At 43.5% G+C, this 26,276-nt stretch overlaps 1 protein-coding gene across 1 annotated transcript in view; it reads right to left on the bottom strand.

The window, feature by feature from the left end:
- INSC (INSC spindle orientation adaptor protein) overlaps positions 1 to 26,276 on the bottom strand; it is a 141,698-nt gene that overhangs the window by 50,851 nt on the left and 64,571 nt on the right. Inside the window, exons 4-7 of the mRNA XM_045162863.1 lie at positions 17,690 to 18,035; positions 16,654 to 16,706; positions 15,467 to 15,590; positions 2,078 to 2,191 (exon numbers count right to left, since the gene is read on the bottom strand). Coding sequence (XP_045018798.1) covers positions 2,078 to 2,191; positions 15,467 to 15,590; positions 16,654 to 16,706; positions 17,690 to 18,035 — 637 coding nt within the window. The remainder of the gene's footprint in view (positions 1 to 2,077; positions 2,192 to 15,466; positions 15,591 to 16,653; positions 16,707 to 17,689; positions 18,036 to 26,276) is intronic.

Genomic DNA, 26,276 nt, shown 5'->3' with positions numbered 1-26,276 from the left:
CCAAGGAGGTGAGTGAGGAAGGCCACTGGGGGTAGCTGCCCCACGTCTGTCACCAGATAGGGCACATTTCCTGAGCATCGAAGGTGAGGATGCTCTGCAGGGCGTACCAGGGACTCCCAGCCCCCATGTCACTGTCAGGACTGGAAACCTAAAGGTGATTCTGCTGGAGGCAGAAGATGAGACTCACCACTGAATCTTCTCTCTGCTTCAAATTTCTGTCTACTCACCACCACCGTCCCCCCGTCCCCCGCCCCCCAACCAAGGACTGGAGACAGAGGAAGGCTGAGATTAAGTCTCTGGAGTCAGCAGATCTAGTTAAAATCTCATCTGCATTCAGGGCACATAACCCTCTCTCTGAGTCTCTGTCCCCTTATCTTAAAAATGGGAATTATGATTATAACACATCATTAGATTATCAGGAGGATCAGATGAGATGATGAAGGGAAAGCTAGCACAGTGTTTGACATATGGTAAGGATGCAGGAGATAATGAAGGCTGTAGAGACGGGAGGAGGGCATGGGAGGACGGGGTTGAGAAGGAGGAGGCAGGCAGGAGGAAAAAAAGAGAGCCTGGCTGCTGAGAGCAAGTTCAGAACAGCAAACAAGAGCATAGCTTCACTACCAAACAGCCAGGTTCAAATTCAGCTTGGTTACTTACTAGCAGAAATTTTTAAAGCTTCCTAGTGATGCTAATATGCATACAGGGTTGAGAACTTCTGAGTCACACTTTGGCCCAAGAAGCTGAAGGGCCAAAGACTGAACCAGAAGTCATCAATGAGGGCTTTAGGATCATGAATTCCAGGTTAGAGAGACTTGGGTTCTAATTCTGACTCTACTCTTTATCAGCTGTATGACCTTGAGTAAGCCTCTCAAGTCATTTCCTCAACCATAGATGAGGGAAAACAAGGTAACTACTTATTAGGATGGTCTTATGATTTAAAAGAAATAATGTTTGCAAGGCATTAAGCTCAGTGGAGAGCACACTCAAACGTTTGCTATTGAGGTACCATACAATCCACTTCTCCCCTGAGCAAAGTTGACATTTACCCTGCTCTTCCAGATTTCTATAAAGGCTTAGAGCAGTGATTTCTGAGAGTAGCCATGCCTCAGAAACACCTGAAAGAGCTTTTAAATTTTTTTATTAATTTATTTAATTGGAGGATAATTACTTTACAATATTGTGATGGTTTTTGCCATATATCAACATGAATCAGCCACATGTGTATACATGTGTCCTGCCCATCCTGAACCTCCCTCCCACCTCTCTCCCCACCCTAGCCCTCTGGGTTGTCCTAGAGAGATTCCTTAAAAACTGGGGATAGAATTGTAGAGTTTTTTAAAATGTGGATTCCCAGATCTTACCCCAGGACCTTGATAAACCTTGGGTGGGGCAAACCAGCTATTTTCCAAAAACTCCCTGAGGGGTTGTGATGCCCAGTGAGGACTGAGAACCACCAAGCTCAAGCATCTTCTTGTGACTGACATCTGAAGTTTATTAGAGGACATAACTCTGCTTCCAGTTGGATCATCATTCTATCCCCAAGGGTGATGCCATTTCTCAAGGGAAAGAACGAAAGAGAGAATTGAGGGAGAGGGGAAAAGAGGGAGGGAGAAAAAAGGAAAGAAGGAAGAGGGAGGGAACAAGGAGGTGGAGAAGGAAGGAAGGAAGAAAGGAGGAAAGGAAGAAAGAAAAGGCAAAGATAAAACAAAGACCTTAGTGAGGTCCTAGGGCTACTGATTGCCTACCACTGCTCTAAGCATTTGGGTCTCAAGTTCAGGGGCAAACTGACCGTGAGTCTAATGAATTATAGCACCCATGGTAACTGAAAAAAAAACCCCACAGCCTTTCTCAATTTTGTCTTTTCCTCATGCAGTATTTCAGTGACAGTGGGCATTTTTAAGATCCAGCCAAGAACCTAAGTTGGAAGATATGATTGGTTTGGATTTGTTAAGATATGTGAAGATGGGGGAGGAGAGTTGATACTTAGAGCTGAAAAAAGCTGTCACCACCAAACTAGCTTCCTCACTTCCTCACTGTCCCGAGGCCTGTCACCCTGGCCCCCAACCATGAAGCTCACCTTAGCTATGATGCGGCACAAGGGAGCCCCCTCTTGGGTCAGGCTGAACAGGTTCCCCGTGGTGGACTCTGTGGTGTAGATATTGTCCGAGGCATCGATTTTTCTCACCAGTGCCTAAGAAAAGAGAGCGAAGTCTGATGGTTACTCACTCATCTACCCTCTGCGCATCTTCCTTAATGGAATACCAGTAGGTCCACACTCCTAAGGGCCCCCTGAAATTTGTAATCCCACCCCTTCTCTACTACCCCACGACAGGGGTGATGAGGTTCTAACTTTTGAAAAGACATGAATCAGGATGAGGTCGGAGCTATGTTTGAGAAACAGCCCCACTGGGGCAGAGACAACCAATGCACCCTGCTTCAGTCTATCAGAAAATCAGTTTTCATCACTGATAGTCTCAGCAAGTACCTTTTTGCTATTCTACTGCTATTCTTTTTGCTATGCTACTCTATTCTCCTAAAGAGAACAGAAACCATTGGTTAAATAAACCATCAAGTTGCAAATCAATGGGTTGCTACACAGATGACCAAAGAAGCTGCTCAGTTCGAATGTCCGTAAGCTCATGCAAAGTCCAGCTGGATGATGGGTTCAGGGATGAGTCAAAAGAAGCGTTCTTCTCTGCAGTAGCTTCCTGCTCCTTCCTGCTACAAGGGGTACTTGCCTTAGGAGGACAGCCAGGCCCACAGAGCAACCTGGGGTCCTGTCGAAGAGTCGGTCACTCAGTGAGAACGCCACTGATTAAGGCTGAAGGGTCTAGGGCTGGTGGTGAGAGAGCTGGGAATGATCAAGCACAGGATCCCGGGAGACTCAGGAAGAGGAGCAAATGGAAAATTCATCAACAAATGAGATATGGAGATTAGTCCTAGCAGAGTTTAGCTTATTTCTGGGAAAAAGCTTTTCATGTAACCTGAAACCACTTCATAATCAGTCATTTGTTTTGAAGCATGTGGTACATCAATTATAAATGACTCCTACCTGCTAATTAATGTTCATTGCTTGAGTTTCTCCTGGGAGGTGTGGAGGCAGAGACTGGGGAGACTTGCCTTTGGGGCCCTCATGCGAGAAAGTAGAACTTCTGGGAAGCCACTTGTACAGTTTCAGTTGCTGTGTTACTTTTAAAATATTAAAATAGGCTTGTTTCTAATTAACCCTGGTGTTATGGAAAAGACACATAGGAAATCAAGAGATCCAATTTCCGGTGCAGGCTTGCCTTTTTTAACACACTATACTGATGAGGAAGTATGTAAAGTATGTATAGGGTTAAAAGCATGGACTCTGGAGCCAAACTGCCTGGGTTCAAATCCCGGCTTTGCCACTTCTAAGTGCCCTGGAGATAATTCAACCCTTTCATACCTCGGCTTCCTCATGAGTAAGACGGTGGAAATAACAGTGTCTATCTCTTCCGGTGGTTCTACCCATCTCTTAAAGTTGCTCATATATATAAAGAACTTATAAAGGGATCTGGCATACAGAAGCAAAATAAAATTCTTAGGAGTTATTATCTTGTGATATTGGGCAGTTGAGACAAACAACGTAGGCCTCAATTTCCCTATTTGTAAAATTATTTAAATTAAATGGGCTTGAAGCTCAAGGTAAATAGCTCTTCCCTTTTTCTTCTTTATTCAAACTCAGAATTCTTCACACATAGCAATATGCTAATCTTCTACATACACCAGTCTAAGATTAAGTGTGTAATTAATCTATCGACACATTAAACATAAAAATTATTTCCTAAGATTGGGTAGATGCCTCTTGTAAGATATCTAACTAAAGGTAAAATTAATAACCAGGATTTGCACTGCAAATCTCTGTAGCAAATGTACTTCTTAGACTCATTCCCCATTGTTAGCACAAGCAGTTATGTAAGTGTTATTGGTGCTAACATGAAAATCCACGTTTCATATATTGGGGTCCTGTACCTAAATCAGAATTACCTAATGTTCCTGATTAGTGTTTGTACTCGCAGTAGATAACATTATGTTAAATTATTCAAAACTAATGTCTTTTGCAATCATCTGCTGCTATTAGACCATTTATGTCTGAGGAAAATTTCTTATCCACGTTTATAGTCACACCTCAGCTCTGTCTCAGTGAGTCAGCTCTCTGACAATGAAAAGTTGTAAGCATCCTTTTCACAAGGGTAAATTTGGAAAGATAAGAGATCAAAGGCTCCACTGAATCATCAAGGCTCTGAGTATTGAATGTGTCAGAGCTGGAAGGCGTCAGAGCCAGAAGAACTCTCAAAAGTTTTGTGCAAGATTTCCTTCCGAGCTGAGAAAAACTGAGACCCAGAAATCTGACCAAGGTTAATCACACATGTGGTACATGATAGAGTTAGACCTTATCCCCTGTGAATGTGACTTCCTACTTGCCAAAGTCAGTGAATCCATGTCCCCCAGTGCCAGCAGGATCTCCCGGGGACTAGAGATGGAAGTCTCAAGATAAGGAGAAAATCCAGCCTCATGAGCAGCTCTTACCAAACTGCAGCCCTCTTCTCCTCCCTGGCTCCCATTAGCACCTACAGTGCTCTACCCTGTGACGGCCTGAGCCTCTCTGAGCAGGCAGAGCTGACTGAAAGCCCCACCAGCTGCCCTGTTAGACCCCCACCGTGTTCCTGCAGGGGACACATAGCCCCATGAGCTACTCCCAGCCCTGACTCAGCACAGCAGGGGCTCCACTGCGAACCCAAGACTGCCAGCAGGGAACTTCACTAACAGGTGACTTGAGCTTGAAAATTCCAGCTCTTCCTATTCAATTCGTCCATCTCCATTTGCTTTCTCAGCTGTCAGACTTGCAGTTTTCCCACTGCCTCCTCCTGCTTCCTTCCCTTTATCTTTCATAGACGTTTCTTATCAAATCCTATCTTGGTGTCAGTTTCAAACCAACACAGTCTATAAAATCAAGTTTTTTCAAGTAATCGAGGAGGAAAGAGATGTTTCAAAAATACGCTTCAGCCTCTCATAAGAAGAGTGGTGAAACAATGAAAACAAGATAAAGAAAGACAGACCGATTAAACTGAATGATAGAATTTTTTAAGACAGATTAGGCAGATATGAAACAAAAATGAAGATCTTGAAGAACAAGAGAGAGATTTTTTTAAAGGGTTTAGGAGATGTATACAATATAACTACCCTAAATAAAAAATGTAAAAAGGGGGGTATATTTGTAATTGTTTGTCCATCAGAAAGAATGACTGCAGTCCAGTGAAATTTATTAGGAGAAGTAAACTCTCAAAAATCAGCCTGGAATAAGTTTCTCAGATGGAGAAAGGAAATATCGTGAAGCTTCATTCAAAGGTTCAGAGAGAGACTCCATAGATATAGTTAGGGCAGCCAAGCCATGCAAAGGGATGACATAAACACAAGTAGATTAAAGATGGCCACAAATTCTTTTCTACTCCTCCTATAAAGAGGTGGGTTCTAATGTCCCTGCCTTTTGAATCTGGGCTGGTCTTGGTACCTTGCTTGACCAACAGAAGGCAGCCCTTGGTAGAAGTAACATTTCAGGATTTCCAATGCTAGGTCATCAGAAACTCTGATGCTGCCACTCAGGCTTCTTGGAACATTCTTTTCAGAGTCCTAAGCTACCAGGTAAGAAGTTTAATGGTGCTTCCCAGGTGGCACAGCGGTAAAGAATCTGCCTGCCCATGCAGGAGACATGGTTCTGATCCCTGGCTACAGTCCATGGAGTCACAAAGAGTCAGACTCGACTGAGCAACTGAGTGCACAAGAAGTCTGATAACTCTGAGACTGTCATGCTAGAGATGCTGTGTGCCATGTGTTGGGTCCCTGATCAATACTTTCAACTGAGACCAGCTTTTCAACCATCTCCTCCAAAGCACCATATGCATGAGGAACATTTCTAAGATTCGCTAAACCATTAGGCAGCTGAATATCCCCAAGTGACGTCTATCTATGGCACAAGGAGCAGAAGAATTACTCAGCCAAGCTCAAAATTCTTGACCCTTAAAATTGTGAGATGTAAAGAAAATTGTTGTTGGGGTTGTTTGTTATGTGTTAATAGAGTTCTGGAACACAGGAGAAAAGTACAGACATCAGCACAAAATAGTCAAAGGATCATGAGATAAATTGCAAGGGAAAATGTTTTAAAATAAATAAATAGTACTACTGCCTGTGCCCAAGAGAACATTTTGAGAAATGCATGAATTAGGGCTTGAAGAAAGGCACAGAAAGACTGGACATGTTAAACAGGAGACAGGCGAAATAATAACTGAATTCAGGCTTGGATTAGCTAGTGGTCTATTGGGAAAATATCTCCTAGGTGTAAATATCCAGTTTAGAGAGACAAAAATGGATAAGATCACTTAAAACCAGAGGTCTGGGGCAGATCCAGACCTTAACTGATTTTATTTTTCACAATAAGGGAAATCCTAAAATCTAAAAGAGTATTTTTAGAAACCAAAGAATGTGCCAGAAAGGAAAGAGAAGTGAAAGCAGAAACACTGCTCAGATCCAACAAATAGTGTTCATTTTATGAATTAAGTAAGGAAAAAGACCCACATGAGAAGCAGGGCAAATGGTAAGGAAATCACTGAGTCTTCCTGAAATGAGTGGCGGATTAACAGAGGATAGAGAAAACTGCAGACATAATTCATTACTGGGGGAGAAAAAAATAAATATGTAGCAGAAAAATGTTATTTAAGACTAAAATATTCAAAAGCTTTGGGAAGACAATGTTCTGAGAAGCACAGGGCAGAAGGAAGGTTCTGACTAGGCCCATAGGCACCAAGCTTCAGGAGCATCACAAGAAAACCCTGCCAAGATGACAGGGTCTTAAGGCCTAAGCGATTCTCAGCAAGAGGCAGAGACAATGGCCATCATATTATAGAACTAGGGTGTCTGTATATCCTATGTCAATTTTTTTTTCTCATTTAGCCCTAAAAGAATTTTTTAAAATATATGTCCCCCTATAAATTTTTAATTTGACAGGTAAGTTTTTCATCATAACTTTAAAGAACAAATTTGGACATGATATGATTTCCAGCAGACTATAAATAGTGACATAAAATAAAAGGACTGCCTTACTCTTTTAGATGTATTTCATGAAATCTACATACCAAAACTTGATACCATCATCATGTTTAAAAATACATGAGTAATCTCTTTAACATGGGGCCATTTTGCATCTTTTCATTTTAAAATTTACATTCCTATTCCATTTCTCCCTCAGAATTTTATCTTAATGTAATACATTTAAGTGTCAAAGAATTTTACTAATCACCCTTATCAGGCTTATGATTGAAATTTGAAATCTTCTATTATTTCTTTGACTATAAGGCTCTAAGTGTTTAAAAATAATCTCTTCTTAGTTGAATTAGTGTTACAGTTATCATCAGTACAATTGGTCAATACAACATAGATGGTAAATTTTGAAAAATAATTACAAATCATAAAAATTAAAATTTTATCATAACTATATCTCCTAATGAGATAAATAAGGCTTTGCAAACATTTTAGGCTTTCTAACTTATTTATCCATGACTAAATATTGACTTAATGATATAAATCCTGAAAAATCTTGTTTCTATAAATCAAATGAAAAGAAGAATGGGAGGAGTTTGTATAGACAAGTTGTTCACCCTTTGAGCACATTCTGAGCTATGTAGTCACTCAGTGATCTATCATCAAACACTATTTTTTAATGATCTGCCAGCTGATAATGCCTATAAATTTGTAGAAGCAAAAATTGGAAACCATTTGACTTGCAAAAGTATTTCTTACCCAATCATTAGATTCATTCATTCACTTATCTCAATTTCTGGGAAGAAATCCAGAAGTACTTTACCAAGACATATGAAATAACTCTTAATTATACCCACTACTCCTTCACTTAGAGCACCTTGGATTATCCAAATTATTCAGAGAGGATTAAGAAAATCAAAATATTATTAATTTCATCACCAATACAATTTTAATCAAATATTTTTGTGTGTTTCAAATATGTTTTATAAAAAGCTTGACTCTGCAGCTTTTGTATATTTAATTTATGGAAAATACCCACCCTATGACCTAATTGGCAAAGACTGTTCTTAAACCAACCCAATCAGCCAAGTCAACTTAGCTTTTTCTCAATATAGACCTGACTTCATTTTTAATTAAAAAATTTTAATATGTGTTCCAAGAAATGCTAAAAATGCTGACAAATAACTATGGAAATCATTTTATAAGGGAAAATGCTAAAAACTGTCAATATTAAAATAATATAGACTTAAAATAAAATTTGATTTAGTTGTATATGTTCTAAAGCCAAGAAGAAACAATCTATTAAACTTTCCAAAATGCAAAGTAACACATAGCTTACACTGTAAATTAATTATAAATCTGGAAATATAAAAGGCACTGTATTCCTTCAGTGAATAGATATGTTTATGTATTGAACTTTTTGTGTTTATTTCAAGTAATAATTAAATAAGATCTGAGAATAAAAATATCATTTGACTGTTTTTAGTAGCTCTTATGATCAATTTTCCCTATGTGTCTAAAGAAGAATAAAAGTATTTATACTTAAATCTAATTAGTCCAGCTGCCAGAAATTAATTATATCTCTTGCTAACAGGAAGTAGAAATTAGTGTAAATATCTCACAAAGTGTTTAGACAAAATAGTCTAACTGGTGCCTTAAATAATATGCATCAAATCTGAATAGAAAAACCATGCAAAACTTGTATCTGTAAATTTTATCCAGTATATCTTGAAAAATGTGGTTTTTCTCAAAAATATTTCAATTACATTTAAAAGGATCATTATCATTAAACTTTAAAGTCTTTGGTTCTTTAAAGATACTTTTCTTTCCAGCTAATGACATCTCTTCGCAGAAGGCAGTGGCACCCCACTCCAGTACTCTTGCCTGGAAAATCCCATGGACGGAGGAGCCTGGTAGGCTGCAGTCCATGGGGTCGCTAAGAGTCGGACACAACTGAGTGTCACTTTCACTTTTCACTCTCATGCATTGGAGAAGGAAATGGCAACCCACTCCAGTGTTCTTGCCTGGAGAATCCCAGGGACGGGGGAGCCTGGTGGGCTGCTGTCTATGGGGTCGTGCAGAGTGGGACATGACTGAAGCGACTCAGCAGCAGCAGCAATGACATCTCCTAGAGCTGAGCGTAAGACAGAGCTGAAAAGAACCACTTGCATTTAAAAAGTACCCCTAAAGCCATTGTTAGTGTTTGATTTGCCCTACCTGTGCTATCTTTGCTTTGTCTAAGGAGAATATCCCTCAAGAGCTCTGCACAATTTGAGAATAAATGGATAAGATGGGCTTCCCTGGTGGCTCAGACTGTAAAGAATCTGCCTACAATGCAGGAGACCAGGGTTCGATCCTTGGATCAGGAAGATCCCCTGGAGAAGGAAATAGCAACCAACTCCAGTGTTCATGCCTGGAAAACCCTATGGACAGAGGAGCTTGGCGGGCTACAGTTTATGGAGATGCAACAAGTCGGACATGACTCAGTGACTCGCACACATACACACACACTCTACCATTCTACCACATTTCTAGATTCAGAAAATTCCCACACTGGGAAAAATACACAATTTATAATGCTTTTCTCAACGGAAATATTTAAAACATGGAAATGCATGGAAGCCTAAAGATCTATGGTTCATGAATATAGGTTTCTTTTTTGTTTGTTCTGCTCACTCCCCCTCCAAGGTTTTTGCTAAAAAGTGGGGGTGGGGGGTGGCAATGCACTATAAGTTTTGGGATGAGTGAGGAGTATGCCTTTCTTTCAGAAAATAACAGAAGGGCTACTAAAAATGACATATCATTGGGTTGTTTTTAAAAAAGAAAACAAATGAAAATTGAAGATCTAGAAATTGATGTCCTTAAAAATACGTGTGCTTGCACTTCTCCTAGGAAATCTTTGGGAATGCAGAGGATGCAATGCATCCGAAGTGGTAGATCCCAGGCTCAATCACTTCAAGCAGCCCAAATCAATGCAGCCTGGAGTGGCAGAAACGCAACGTTTACAGGACAGCCTGAAATTCACAAATGTTGAAAACACTGGATGGGGAAGAATAGAAATCGAGCAAGTCCTTGAGGAGGAATTACAAATACCTGGCTTTGCACGAAGAAGAAATGTATCACATACCCTTCCATGAAAAAGGAGACATTTTTCTCCCAAATATGGTAACCATCACATCATGATTAACCTGTGGTTAATCATTTCCTCCAGTGAATGTATGTTCAGGAATCCTCGTGGACTATGGACGACTGAAATAGTCATCCTGTTGCATATGCAACCAAGACGGTACCTGTCATCCACCCTCTTTCTCTCAACCACAGATGAGTACCTATTAAGGTCTCCAGCAACCCTAAAGACAGTCTTGGGACTACATATTGACTGGAATTCCCACCATAAGGGTTGAAGATTGGCCTGTGTTAACTTTCTGTGAGTACAGCAGCGATGCTATGATAATACAGTGTATGCAAGGTACCAACTCTTTGGGTCCTTTCAAGTATCATGAGGAAAGACCAGTACAAATCAAAAAGCCCTGCAGAAATCCTTCCTATTTCTGGAGAAACAGCCTGGGCTGTAGTTACCCAGGGAAACATAATTTCACACACACACACACACACACTGGGATGAGACCCTCCTGACTAGAATGAGCTGAATAAGAAAATTAAGGAGAATCCTATTAATTAATTAAGAACTGGGGGCTCTGAATTATTACTCAGAGTAAAAGGATTCAGCTTTCAGGTTTGTTTGTTTTTTTTCTTTCACTTTATTCTTTCCCAGGGAACTTTAAAATGAGATAGAAGACCATTTAAAAATTTTGAACATCCTGATAGTTCTCCTTCTGGCAATTATGTTTGGATTATCTTTACCTTGCTGTTGAATTCCCCTGCAGCCTCTGATTACCTGTATTAGGTACCATAGCTGAGCAAAATCTGAGAGTGGGAAAAAGAACAGGAAAGCAAATTATGACCTTTAGTTACAAAATCTCCTTAGAGTCAATTTAAGGAATGTAGTATTTTGAGTCATTTCCAAGTTTAAATTGCCCACTGGGATTCCAGAAGGATCTACAAAGGAGTAGAGTTTGTTATCTGGGGGGGATAGCTTCCTGAAGGTGGGAAAAGATGGCTTCATAGGGAGCTGACCTCCTCTTCTAAAGGGCCCAGCCATACCCTTGCCTGACCACACGTGGATGGATGAGTTCAGTAAGGTTACAGGACAAGAACTGTGAACACTCAGGAGTGATGCTTGGTCTCCAGTCCTCCTGCTCTGCTAGGGGGGGATTTCAGCAACACCACCTCTGCTGGCCTCACTCCTCACACCTCTATGTCACTTGCCAAGAGGGTAGGGATGCACTAGTGAGTTTGGAAGAAGGAACCAGGTATACTCAGCTTAGCACCTGCCTCTCTTCTCTTAGGAAGTGTCCCTCTGACCTGACCTTTGCCACAAGATAAGTACTTGTGCCTCAGGTGCAGTCTGAGGTTGCCCAGGTCTGCCTGGCACCGGGAGGGGAAACTTAGGGGCGAGATGAAGTTTTAAGTTCACACAGCCACAGAGTCAGAGATAAACTCACGAACCAGTTCTACTAGAATAAAGGTGATATTTTAAACTAAAATAAATATTGATTGATGGGATGAATATAAAACATCTATCCACATGAAGCTGAGTCAAGAAATTTAAAAGTACAGGTGAGAGGTGATTTATTCAATAGAATCCCCTAGGAGTCGTCTTCAAGTAAATCAACCTCTGTTAAGTCTCTTCCGCTTACCTCCCACACAGCTAATCCTTTAAGCCAAGAAAGTCTAATCCTTAATACTCATTAATTTTCCATTGGTGACTCCTAACAGGTAAGCCTTAAATTTCTATGCCCACCAAGTAGTTAAATTATCTCAATAAATAATTAGTAATTTGGTGATTACTATATGTCCTATAAATTACTAAATGTCCTATAAATTCGCTTCCTCTCTTTGGAGGTAACACAGTGTTCATTCAAGATTAAGCATCCCAGCTCCTCCACCTAGTCCCCACATATCTTAATCTTTGGCCCATTCTCATCCTTCTAGGGACCTCCCTGAGCACAATCATTGGCAATAACACATCTAGAATCTGGAGCTTGACATAACATTCCAGGATGGAGCAGACCAATGCAAAGTAGTGCTGGGTTATCACTGCCCTCTTTACAAGGACCATTCTACCATGTATTGTGATTTGTGGTGGAAAGAGCACTGTTTCTCTGCTTTAGAGACTACGTGGCTCCTTTGTGCACAAAAGGAATTTTCCCAAATTGCATTTCCTAAAACACCAGTATCCCAGAATAAGTGAATGGGTGCTTTAAGAATAAAAAAAGATCTGTAACTATGTAAGTTTGGAACACACTGCTTAACATTCATGCATTAATAAATCTTTATTGGATGCCTACTGTGAGCAGATATTATATTAGTGAACAAAACAAACCAAACTCCCTGTTTATGCAAACTACAGTTCAGACAAGAAATACTATGAATATGTGAGGACCTTTAAGAAGACTCACATTAGCATGTCATAAGAGAAATCCTAATACAAAGAAATAAACTTAAGTTTAATTATGTCAAGATGATAAAGAATAAAGAATCTGCCTGCAATGCCGGAGATGTGGGTGTGATCCCTGGTTGGGAAGATCCCCTGAAGGAGAATATGGCAACCCATTCCAGTATTCTTTCTTGGGAAAACCCACGGACAGAGGAGTCTGGCAGGGGCCCTCTGGGGGCCCATGGGGTCGCAAGAGTCAGACTCAACTTAGCGACTAATAACAACATCAAACATAGGATCCTGGTATAATTACTAACTTCTAGAGAACAGTATTTTAGTCACCCGGTTAGGAAACACATGCTCACAACACCGAACACAGGCTACCCTGCCTTCAGGCGGTGTATCTTTTTATGTCACACTGTCCTGTTCGGAAACTTTCTAATGTAAAAAGAAGGTAAAGATCAGCCAAGAAATATTATGAGCACAGCAAGCTCAGCCCATAGGAGGGATTAGAGGACACCATGGGACATGTGGGAAGGAAGGGAGGAGTTGTCAGGAAACCAACAAATACACAGGGGAATGGAGGACAGACACTGCCCCCTCCACCAGGGGAGGGGGATCAATGAGGGACTCAGTCCTAAGACAGGAGCAGTTGATACAACAGCTCTCAGGCTGAGCATCAGTGATGCAGGTGGGCAGATCTGAGGATGCGGCAGGATTTAGGCAGGGAAGCAGAAGGGTTACCAAGTCCAAACTAGCAGCACAATCAGTCTATGACTCTGAGACTAGGTGCTGGGATCAGGAAGGGACTTTATTTGAGAGCCGGCTGGCTGAGAAGATGGTAGGGTAGCGCTGAAAAGGGGCCTGGTTGTCAGGTTCTTTTATGAACCAGAGATGGGAAGGGGCGGAGGAAACTGAGAAAAAAAGACTATTCAATCCTAGCAAACGCTAGAATGGGCAAGCCTCAGGCAGGGGAATGTGTTAGTTTCAATTCCTTACAGTTAGGCGGCTCAGGTTATCTCCCTGAGGCAGGTCATTATGTATGCTTACATTAACAGGAGCGTCAGGATGAGGGTTCAAGTCACAGAAGCAGATCCAACATGAATTCAAAATTAAGCTTTCCCGAAGCACCAGATCAGGAATTCCACCCTGAACAAGGTCAGGTTGAGGAAAAACAGAATGGATCCAGGTGCCCCGGGAAATCAGATACGTAGTCCACAATGCCCAGGTAGGTTCCTGACAGCCTAAGGAGCTTTTCCGCAGGATTCTATGATCTAGAGCATCAAAAAGACATCCTACCCTTTCCCTGAGAGTAGAAACAGCTAGGGACTGACTGCTTGCCAACCCTGCTGGCTTCTGTTCACAATCTAACAGAACTCTTCCATGTCAGCCCTTTTATGTGAGCCTGCTGCTGCTGCTAAGTCACTTCAGTCGTGTCCGACTCTGTGTGACCCCATAGACGGCAGCCCACCAGGCTCCCCCGTCCCTGGGATTCTCCAGGCAAGAACACTGGAGTGGGTTGCCATTTCCTTCTCCAATGCATGAAAGCGTGAGCCTGGTACTTCCAGGCAAAAGAGCATCAAAATGGTATAAAAAGCATCAACAGGCACCTGTGCTCCTGCTCAGGCATCCCTCCAGGCTCCCCTCGTCCCTACCACCGACTTCAATACCCCGGCTCATCACTTCTCCAACTTCTTCACCCACTTTAGCTCCCATGTTACAGTGGGTCCCTCTGGACTTGATGGTTCTTGATGGTTCCATCTGGGACACTGGCCCCAGCTTGAACTACTACCTGACCATACATGTGACTGTCAGCATTTGCTCATCAGCTTTAAGCACCAGAGCCCTGGTCCTTCCTTCCCCTTGTCCCAGGCTCTGGGGACAGGGAGAGTGAACTTCACAGACCCTTCTGGGTTACACAGGGCCAGCTACCCTGACCAGCCAGTGAGCCAGATCAGAAGGGCCTGTGCTGTGTGCAAAATGAGCCAGACACACAGGAAAAAGAGAAAGGAAATGCTGGGTTAGGTAAAAAGGCTGAATTTGGATAGAAGCCGATACGGGAAGGGATTTGTTATTTGTGGAAAGCTTTCACTTGATGGTGGGAAAAGAATGGCAAATATGTAACACAATATTTCTGTAACTATAAATAACATGTAAATACCTTTCCTAATGAAAACCGTATGGAATCAGTTTTTCTGGGAGGCTTTTAAAATAGGAAAAGGCAAGAGAAGGAAATAACACGTATTTAACCTATACTATGTGCTAAGTGCTTTTCGAACGTTGTTTACTTAGCCCTCTCACTTTTCTTCTGGGGAAGATTTTCACTTTATAGATGAGGAAAGGGAGGCTACGAGATTAAGGAACCTGACCAAGGTCTCGCCGTGAACCACGATGTGAAAGTAGATCTGTCAGATTCCAAAGCCTATGTTCTTCCGGGAATCAAGCACCAGACTGCCTGAAGGCAGGAGCTAGACTATCTGACCTTTCTAGATTCTTCTCTATTGCCAGGATATCCAGAATTGCCTTGTTCCCTGCAGGTGCCTTAAGTCTTTGGGGACGATAAAGATTCATTGTGTGCGCTGTGAACAATAACTCAACAGAGAAGAGTTAAGGTGGTGGGAGCAATACTGAAAGTACAATTAGGAGACGGTGTGCTCTGCCCCCGCCTTGCTGTGTGACCTTAGGTCAGTTTCTGCCCTCTCTGGGCTCCAATTTTCACATCTGGAAAATGCAGAGCTGGGCTAGACGCTCAGCAAGCCTCTGCTCAGCTCTGACAGTCCTGTCTCTAAGGTGTTGGAGTTCACTTTGGCAGTCTGAGAAGGATGGCCCCCAAGAAAGGCCACTCTGGAGCTTCCCCAAGCCTAGCAGAGCCACTCAGCCCTCCTCCGCCGCCCAGCCAGCACTGACCTGCACCTCCCGGGTCAGGGCCAGCTCCAGCAGCTGGCCAAAGTGCTCGCCCAGAGTGCTCAGGGTCTCGCTCACACAGGCCTTCATTGACTTCAGGACATGCTCATTCTCCACCTGGAGGCACCTAGGGAAAGAAACCCTCGATGGACCACCGGAAGGAGCAGGCGGTCAGCCCACAGCCATTTCCGGGGCCAAATCTGGGCCTGTCACAGGCCTGGTGGTGGAGCAAGTGGCCTGGGAAGAGGATATCAGCTCCAGGGGAGTCCAAAATGGAAATATTCCAAGACTGGCTCATCCTCCGGCTTCCTAGCATTCCGAGAAGAGCTGGCCTAAAATGGGATCTAACAGTGCAAGTCACCAGGAAGAAAGGCCACCCAAAAGTGGCTAAATCCATACCTTTGGGATTCTCCCTGGGAGAATCAACCATCAGTGTCTAGAGATGGGGGATGAGAGCTGCAGAGGAGGGATGCTGGTGTGCCATGCTCACTCTGAAGGTGTATCGCGATGCCCGTGCCCCTTTAAGAAATGGCTGCCTGCAGCAGTGCAGACAGGAGCCTTGAGGATTTTCTCCTAACCCAGGAAGATCAAGATAAAATCCACCCTTAAGGCCTGAGAATGTTTGATGCTGGAAGTCCAAAGAGCCCACACAGCCCTAGGAACGTCAAGTTGCAGGTTTTTCTTCCAGGGCCTGGGGGCTGTAAAGCATGAGGGAGAGTGTCAACACACTCTTGGGTATGTAAACAGACCAGGTTGAGTGTGTGTATGTGTCTGAGTGTCGTTGTGGGTTTATGTATGTCAGATATGGAGAAGGTGTGAGTGTACTCCTATGATTGTGTGAGTGGTCAGTGTGGATGTGAGGATAAGGTGTGTGTGTTCGCTTTCACTTTGCCTTGACCATGGAGATCAGGGGGCTTCTCAAAGCTGTGAGAAACCTTTCCTTGCTACCAACCCTCATGAATCCTCTTTCTTCCTATGGCCAGGCCTCTCCTCTGCCTTCTACATTCTCCCATGCCTGAAAACAGAGCAGAAAATCCCCAGGGAGTCTCTTAAGGTTGCAAAAGGAAGCTCCCAGGCCACCACCAGCCCTCCTCAGCCCCACTGTTCCCATGGAAGGAGACAGACGCCAGCACCTTCCTCTGCCTAAGGATGGCAGACGCAGTCCAGATTCACCCAGGGGCCAGATTTACCTCTCTGTGACCGCTGACAGCTCTGAACACTTCTCCATTAGCAGTTTCTCAATCTGCAGAAAAATAGATCAATTTTATTCAATTCAATAAGCATTGGTCGAAGACCAACTGCTGAGCTGGGCGCTCTGCGGCATAAAGATGAAGAATCAAATCATCCGATTTGGAAAACAGGCACATAAACTACAACCGTGCGAAATGGATGGCAACAGAGTTCATCGTCAGCTGCTCTGGGAGCTCAAGGAAAGAAAACTGAGCGATTAACTGTGCTGGGGGATCTGGGAAGTCTCAGAGAGGAAGAGGCATTTGAGCTGGGTTTCAAAGAGTGAAGAGAAGTATACTGTGCAAAGTGGAGCAAGGAAAAGGGTAGAGAACTAAGGTGCAAAGTGATGCCAGAGGAAACAGATATAAAGGGGGATTTTCAGTGGTTCACTCTGGACCTGAAGAAGATTCAGAATCATGGGCTTTGAAACTAGAAAGCTGTAGGTTGAATCCCATTTATACCATTCACGCATAACTTTGGGCAAGTTACTTAGACTCTCTGAGTTTCTATTTCCACATCTATAAAATGAGGACAATAATACTAGCTAATATTTTTAATTAATTTAATTAGAACTCAGTTATCACAACGGAGCTATGAAATAAATTCTATTATTATACTCATCAGGATGATGGAACTAGAGCACAGAGAAGTAACTTGCTGAGGTCACACAGCACACAAAGCTGAAATTTGAACCCAGGGAGTCTGGCATTAAAGTGGGTGTATTTAACCATTTCAGTGTCTTGCACTGTGGCCTCACAAGTTATGTTGGCCTCACAGGTTGTATAAGTTAAGTGAGATGTGTATAAAAACATCTAGCACAGTTCCTAGCACGAAGCAGATACTCAGAAAAGGTCCTCACTGTCTTCCCTGCTTCATTGGAAGGGGAGGAAGGTCCCTGGAGCAGGAAGACTTCAGACTCTAAGCAATTCAGACCCACTCTTTTAAAAGACACTCCCAGTTCTGAGTGCCCACCCATGCCCAGGCCAGGCAACCGACCTGGCTCATCTCCTGCGAGGAGTTCCTGCTGACAGCGCTGTACTCGCTGACCATGGAGCGGGCATGGCAGGTCAGACGCACGCTCATGCTGTGGACGCGCGCCCAGCGGTCCTGGGCCAGCTTCTGCCCGATCCTGCGCAACTCAGTGCTGATGACCCAGCCCCGCTTGAGCAGCAGCTGCAGGGGGTCTCCAGGGCCAGGGCCACCTGCCAGGATGAGGTCACCCTGGGCATCCTCCTCCAGGCTGATGGGCTTCGCCTGCAGGACACACATGCACTCACACTCCGTCATCAGCTTCAGGTCCTCCATCCAGCGCTGGACTGAGTCCACTTGCATTAGGTGCAGCCTGCAGCCAGGGTACAGCATCATGAAGGCTACTAGCACTCCTCAAGTTCCAACAGTTTCAATCCCAAGCCATCTGATGTTTCCTAAACACCTACTCTATGCTCACCACTGTTTCTTGCATTCACTTACCTTAAACTTCTTGCTCCTCATTATGCCCATCTTATAGATAACAAGATGTTTTGAGGGCAGATGACCAGACAAACCAGGCCATGAAGTCTGATGGAGTAACAAATAACTTTTACAGTAAGAAGAAAACAGAAAAACCCTAAGTATCAAGTACTGGTTATGTCAAATAAGCTATAGTACAGCGACATATAACGTGAACCTATTTAAAATAATGCTTTCCAAAAGTTTATAGCATTAATAAACACAAAGTATGCATTCAGTATGCAGAAATGTAAACACAGCTATTATAACTATGTTAAAAAGCTATGTCTAGAAAAATATTTAAACAGAATATTAAAATGCTAGTGGTTCTTTATGGGTGGTGAAATGAAAAAAATTTTTCATTTGTTTTCAACTTTTCTCTAACTTCTAAATTTTCTATCATAAGCATGTATATGACTTTTTTTTTAAAGCTAGATATTTTTCTTTTTATTTTTTCTTACTTGATGGCTTCACCATGCAGCATGTGAGATCTTAGTTTCCCAACCAGGGATCAAACCCACTCCCTTTACTTTGAAAGCATGGAGTCTGAACTACCTGGTTGCCAGGAAGTCCCATACTACATTTTTAATGGAACAAAATTAACTCTATTTAATACAACAGCATAAGAATATCAATTAGATCCTAAAATCTTTGTCAAATAAAGTTCACTCTAAAATCACCTAGTCAAATAATAGTAAGTAACATCAGATCATTAATGAAGCTTTGAGCATTGGTTGAGTGAATTATATTTAATAGCATGTAATTGTCAGGCACTGTGGGAAAAGTGGAGATCAACATGCCAAGCCTCCCTTCTCCTGGAGTTTCGGATCTGCCTAAAGAAACAAGACACACTAATGAGAAGTTAAAAAATAATAGACTTCAACATCATTTGAAAGTTACGACAGAAAAAGATATGCACAGCTAAACTTTAAGGCTGGGTTTGAGTCCCTTGGCCCTTGGCTTGTAACAGGCTTCTAACTAGTCTTTTGTCATGCATCTTACCTGCCTCCAGCCATTCTCCATCTACCACGAGTCATTCATTCATCCCACAAATAAGTACTCAGAGTCTACTACATGCCAAGTACTGTCCAAGCTCTGGGCTATAACAACAGGTAGAAAAAAGCCATTTCCTTTGTGAAAGTTACATTCAAGTGAGACGAGAGTCAACTTTCAAAGCAATTTCCAAAATAAACAAAAATAAATAAGCAACGTATACTAGAGGTAGTAAGTACCATGAAGGAAAAGAACAGGAAAAAAGTCTGGAGAGTTGTGGCGGTGGAAGGGGAGTAGTTATTGCATTGTAAAAATAGGTGGATCAGAGAAGGCTCTCTGAGAAAGGGACATGTGAGCCAAGATTTGAAGGACATGAGGGAGTGAGCCGTGTGGATATCTGGGGGCAAATTGTTTCAGGGAGAGAAAACAGCAAGAGCAAAGGCCCTGGGGCACACAATGTCTGTGAGGTGTGTGAGAAATAGCAAGGAGGCCAGAGTTAGCCTGACAGGGAGAGAGACGGAGGACTTGAGGTGAGGGCAGTGGATGGTGGAGGTGGGCAGTCCCTGAGGAGTTGTGTAGGACAAGATGAGGACTTGGCTTTTATTCCGAGTTATCACAGCACACAGAAAGCATGGAGGAGAGTGGATAGGTAGGCCCAAAGTACCAAGGAGAACTGAAATGATAAAGGCATGCTCCAATTATCATGGTTAAAATCACATCTTCATTTTTAATGAGAAGGACTAGGACTTTCTCAATGATGCAGCTGTCTCTAAGGCTTTTAAATGTAATTTTTAACTACAAGACTTACACTGTTTATGCAAATTATACATGTGGTTCCTTACAGCTTTTTAAATTGTTAAAAATAAGAGCTTACCAATGACCTTTCTTTCTCCCTCTCCCTTCATGAAAAATAGCTATTATATTTTGTAAAGAATTTGAATAGAAGATAGATGGATGAAAAATCACTTTATGGATATACCACAATTTATTAAACATTTTCCCATTGTTGGGCACTCATTTGTTTCTAGTTCTTGACCACTACAGACCCCATTATACATGTGCCGTTACATATCAGTATCTTCACTCTATGCCATAGACCCCAGGAGTAGGAAGGAGCGAAGTTCAGTAAGTTGCCACATTAGCTCCCCAAAGAAGCAATGCATTCCCCAACAATGCAGGAGAACTTTCTATACATATATGTTGTTATTCCTCTATGTGAGTCCCCCCTACCAACTGCCTCCTTCCATAAGTTAAAGTTCCCGAAGCTTGGATGGGGAGCTTCCTAGATCTGGCCTCAGCCTCCTTTCTACACACCTCCCTTTTCTATCTTCTCTCCAATCTTAGCACTCTCACCATAAACACACTACACTCAGGGCACACTCAACCTCCCTGTTTCCCAAGCACGGCAGTCTTTTACAGTCCATATCCCTGTCTTGCACAGATAGTTTCTTAGACTGGAATCTTTTTTCTTTCTTCTTGACCCGGCAAGCTCCTATTCACCCTGTGATACTGGACTCTAATGTTACTTTCTCTGAAAAGCCTCAGTCAGAGTTCATCAGCTGCCCTCCAGCAGCTCCCACCTCTCCATGCTTCCTCCATTGGAGCCTAATAACATTCTATTGCAATTTGTATATCTGTCTGCACTCTGTACATCCTATGAGGGACAGTCCCTCATATCTGGTTTCTCACCAGTGCCTGATAGATCCCAGCTCCACCTAGAATGAGTGGCAGGCATCTACTGCTCTACCTCTGCAGGGGGTCTCTACACGTCTCCACCATTCCACCTCCCAGGGAAGAGCATCAAGAACAAGGTCAACTGACAAAAAAATGCACAACCGAAAAATTGAGAATTATGTTTTATTTGACAGACAAAACTGAGCACTTCAAGTCTGGGAGGTAGCCTTTCAGAATAGCTCCAAGGGACTGCTCCGAAGAGGTAAGGAAGGAGCCAGGATATATAGGGGGTTTTGCAACAAAGGCCAAGTAGACAGAACATCAAAACATTACTGTTAAATAAAGAAAGCCAGATATCTCAAGTTCATGAATATAGCACTTTTTATGTATAGGAAGATGCAAGAGTCAGGACTCCCTGAAATCGTTCTTTTGATATGCATCTCAGCTATCTAGCTATCTAGGCCTGGTACCTTGTTCTTTTCCATCCTGAGTTCCCCCAGGGCAGCCCACTGGCTGCAGAGTGAGGCTGCAGAGGCTGAGGGCTTGGCAGCAGGCGGCCCATTTGTCGCCATTCTGAGTTCCCTCGGGGCTCATCTTCAGGGGCGGCTATAGTGGCCTGATGGCTGCAGCATCCTTTGTTTACTGATACACTGGCAACATTTTTCATTCATGACAACATGATAGGAAAGGGGATACAGGAGATGGAAAAATGTATGCCCATCATGTTCTAGAGATACAGACCTGGGAGGCAAACTGACCTAGGGACTTTTAACGGGCAACAAATAAACCAGTCACTCACTCACTGACTCATTCTCTTCATAAATACTTAGGAGGGGACATCTGTTGTTTTTGTCTTCCCAGCACCCTCCCTCCTTCCATCAGTGGCAAAGGCAAGCTACATTAGCTGCCTGGCCTCTTGGTGGGGCAATGTAGGCTTCAGCATTTGGGCGGGCCCCTGCTCCCAAACATAAGGTGGTCCCCCAGGAGCCCTGTCTGCATTGCGTGAAGATGCTCTTCATCACAGCTGGTGGTTAATCCATGGGTGGGCTCCTGAACCAAGCTGCACTAATCCGATTCCCTCTCCCTAAACTATGAGACTTAGAACCAAGAGTTAACAACAGACTGGAGGTGCCGGATGTGAGTCACTTTCATGAGGGCAACTTCAGCTATTCCATGAGGAACTCCAGCATCAACTGAAGATTGGGGAACAAGGCCCAGAGTTAATCTTTATTGCTTGCAACCAAAAGAATCTTTTCTGAAGCACAAGTTCACAGATAATTAAGCAGAGTTCAGTCAGTGCCGTCCCTTAAAAAAATGGTTTTCTGGGAGCCTTTCATTCCAGTTGTAGATCAGGGTCTGTTCATGTAGAAGGTGGCTTTAGAGCTGGGTAGGGCTGGGACACAACTTAGCAACAGAGTTGGAACGCTAAAGACAGTGGGAGCATCTTCCAGGGTGTGGCAGATGACAGGACAATGAGTAGGTTAGTGGGGTTAGAGTTAAACATTCTGGAAGAGCGGGAGCAAAGAGAGGGGAAAGCTTGGAGGAAGGGGAAAGCCCTGAGCTTGAGAAGCTTTGAAGCCAGAGTAGGGGTTGGGAATTTATGCTGAAAACCCCAAAAAGCTATTCAAGGGCAGCAGGCTAGGCAATGATAGGAGGAGACCAGTGGAGTTGAAAGATTCCTACCTAAATCACAGCAGCTGAGACCAGCACCCAGTACAAAGGAAACCCACAGTGCTAAGGTGGGCTCTTGGCTCATCTCCCCATGGAAGAGCTCTGGGGTCCTCAGGGGAAGATACTCACACCCCTCACTTCTGGTCTGGGTGGGAAAGGGCCGTGGAAGAACCAGGTAGAAAAAGAAAGACAAAGCCACCACTTGCCAATGACCTGGGCCCATTCCACAAGGGAACCTCCTTTCTGATAAGCCACGTTGATAGCATGTACTTCTGATATGATGAAGACACTTCACCTCTGTCACTTTTTCCCTGAAACCCATCTCGGTCTGATGAGATCCCCAAACCAAGATTTTCATCACTCCCCACTTCCCCCCCAACTTGCATGGAGGTTATTACTCAGTTCTTGCTCTTTAAGGTCTTTAGAAATTAGAAGGAAAGTGGGATTTCAGAAGCTTTGCTGATTAAAATCCTAGTTGATTTATCACTCTGCTGGTAAGAGAAATGGAATGACAAAACTATTGATTTCCCCGGTGTTTGTATATTTGTGTCTGTGTGTGTCCGTGTTGGCAGATATGAACTCATCTGGGTGTCTGTCTATATTCTCTGTGTGTTGGTGTCTGGGTGACAGTCTGTGTATCCCTACCTGAGTCAATACTCAGATGAGTTTGTGTGTTTACTGGTCTTCTGTCAGAGAAACTTGAAGATTAAAAATGGATGGCGGTGGCGTCGGACTTGAGTGTGGGCTGCGACTGATGACTCAGTTCCAAAGAAAAGAGAACAGAAAGTGGAGGAAAAAAGTAACTTTGCAATGGAGAAACCTGGCAAACACCACCTTAACCAAGAGATCAACCTCACTGCTGATAAGCCACATTGATAGCAGGCAGAAGGAAATGGCAACCCACTCCAGTATTCTTGCCTGGAAAATTCCATGGACAGAGAAGCCTGGTAGACTACAGTCCATGGGATCGCAAAGAGTCGGACACGACTGAGTGACTTACTTTCACTTTTCACGTTCAGTCTTGACATGCTCTGGAGGAGGGTATGGCAACCCACTCCAGTATTCCTGCCTGGAGAATCTCCATGGACAGAGGAGCCTGGCGGGCTACAGTGTATGAGATGGCAAAGAGTCGGACCCAACTGAGTGACTAAACACAGCACAGCTCAGCACAGTTCTGATAGGATGTGAAAAAGACACTTCAAACTCTGTGAATTTTTCCCTGAAACCCATAACTCGGTCTCATCATGGGAAAAACAACAGGGAACCAAACTAAGGGTTTGCACACAAACTAAGCACACGGCACACATGTACAAAAGACCTGACCAACACTCCTCAAACCGTCAGGGTCACCAAAAGCAAGGGGAGACCAAGAAACTGTCATAGACCAGAGGAGAGTAAGGAGATGCGGTGATGACCAAATGTAACAGGATACCCTGGATAGAATCCTGAAACCATAAAAAAAAAAAAAAAAAAAAAAATACATTCATGGAAAAACTAGTGAAATCCAAATAAAGTCTGGAATTTAGTTAATGGTAAAGGACCAATGTTGCTTCCTTAGTCGTGACTAATGGACCAAGTGGGTATTAGACAGTAATCAGAGGAACTGGGTATATGGGATATAGAAAAACTGTGTACTATCTTTGCAACTTTCTGCAAATCCAAAACTATTAAGCAAAAAAAATTTTTAAGTTTCTTTTTAAAAGATGAGGTTTGGCAGGGAGGTGGAATTCAGATGACAAGCCAAAGGATTTTCCACCCCATCCCTCTAGAAAGAATTTCACTTCCCGTGCTTCTTCCCCAACCGGAAACACAGGCGGAGACGGTATGTCTCTCTGACTTTGTGTCCTGAGCTTCACAGCAGGAAGCCTTAGTGCATCCAAGCTCCAGAGGACCAGAAGACAGAACCTGGCTATGAAGCTGAAGCCGAAAGAGAGAGGGTGTATGGCTCAGCTAGGAGACAGAAGTTGTCCCTCTTGGTGGGGAGAAACAGGGAGAGCCTAGTTGGCTCTGTCTTCAGTCGACCCCATCACCCACCCTAGAGCCCGGCAATGGCTGGATCCCAGGCCAGACTCTTAGACCTGAGCCTTCTGCACTTAATGATCCCAGGGAGGCCTCACTCTGGCAGCCAGGCCCACAGACTGGCTCAGGAAGATCCTGATCCCTCCTTAATCGCCTGAACAGACCCTGAAGCAGAGCTTCCTCAGACAGAACAGCCTATTGTGTAAAGGCCTTGAGCATAAGAGGAGCTTCCGCAGGCCCAGGCCAACAAGGCTCGCACTTCTCCACACGGTGGTAGAAAGAGCTGGGCCTGCTACTCATAATCTGTGTGAGGGATTAAAGCCAGGTTGTCCTTGCTGCTGCTTTCTTCCCCCTTTTCTGATATTTGTATTGAAGTAACATACGTATTTGTTGTTGTTGTTCAGTCGCTCAGTCGTGTCCAACTCCCTACGGACTACAGCACACCAGGCCTCCCCGTTCTTCACTATCTCCCGGAGTTTGCTCAAACTCATGTCCATTCAGTTGGTGATGCCATCCAATCATCTCATCCTCTGTTGCCTCCTTCTCCTCCCTTCCTCAATCTTTCCCAGCGTATGTATTTAGAAGTAAACAAATAATATCAAGCTGCAGTTTGATGACTTTTCATAAAATCAATGTACCCTGGTATCCTAAAACAGACAAAGAAATAGAACATTAGCAGCATTCCAGAAGTCACCCTTGCACCCCTTTCTGGTCACTCCTCAACCACAATAACCAGTGTCCTGACCCTCACAACATACATTAGCCTTCTTAGTCAGTTTCTTAACCTCTCTGAGCTTCAATTTCTTCATCTGTAAAACTGAGATAATAATAGAACCTGCCACACTGAGTTGATGGACGGATTAAATGGTGAACACGAAAGGACATTGCATAACACAAAGGAGATGCTCAAAAATGTTCATTCTCTTGGCTGCCCTTCCCCACATGCAACACTTTAGCACCTCTGCTGCTGCTGCTGCTAAGTCGCTTCAGTCGTATCCAACTCTGTGCGACCCCATAGACGGTAGCCCACCAGGCTCCCCTGTCCCTGCGATTCTCCAGGCAAGAACACTGGAGTGGGTTGCTATTTCCTTCTCCAATGCATGAAAGTGAGAAGTGAAAGTGAAGTCGCTTAGTTGTGTCCGACTCTTAGCGACCCCATAGACTGCGGCCCATCAGGCTCCTCTGTCCATGGGATTTTCCAGGCAAGATTACTGGAGTGGGGTGCCATTGCCTTCTCCATTAGCACCTCTAATAACTATAATAATGGTGAGAATTTAGTGAGCACATTTCATGTGTTGAGAGCTGTGCTGAGTATTTTAAATGAATTATTTGGCTTACTCCTCAGAACTGTCTGAGTTGGGTCTTATCATCATCCCCATTTTACAGATGAGGAAACTGAGATGCAGAGAAGTAAAGTCACCCAGGTCAAAAGCAGTAAACCCTAGTCTCTCTGGTTCCAGAGTCTACTCTTCACTGCTCTGCTTTACTGCTTCACATTCTGCCCACCCCTTCAAAAAATGTGAAGAAGATCCGAGAGCAGGATAAGATGCCTCAACCCAGGAAGACAAGTGGGGCTATTTTCTCAAGGAAGAACTTCAGGGACTGCTTATTGGCAACAAGAAGATGAAGGGAAGCTGTGAGCCACTGGCTCTGCCTGAAGCTCTGGGTAGCGGGAAGACCAGGATCACGGGCCCCAGAGAGGGAATTGCTGCTTTCAGGCCAAACCCGCTCCTGGCCG

This window comes from Bubalus bubalis, chromosome 16 (assembly GCF_019923935.1).
Source record: "Bubalus bubalis isolate 160015118507 breed Murrah chromosome 16, NDDB_SH_1, whole genome shotgun sequence".
Taxonomy (NCBI): Eukaryota; Metazoa; Chordata; class Mammalia; order Artiodactyla; family Bovidae; genus Bubalus; species Bubalus bubalis.
This window is presented reverse-complemented; position numbering and strand designations above follow the sequence as displayed.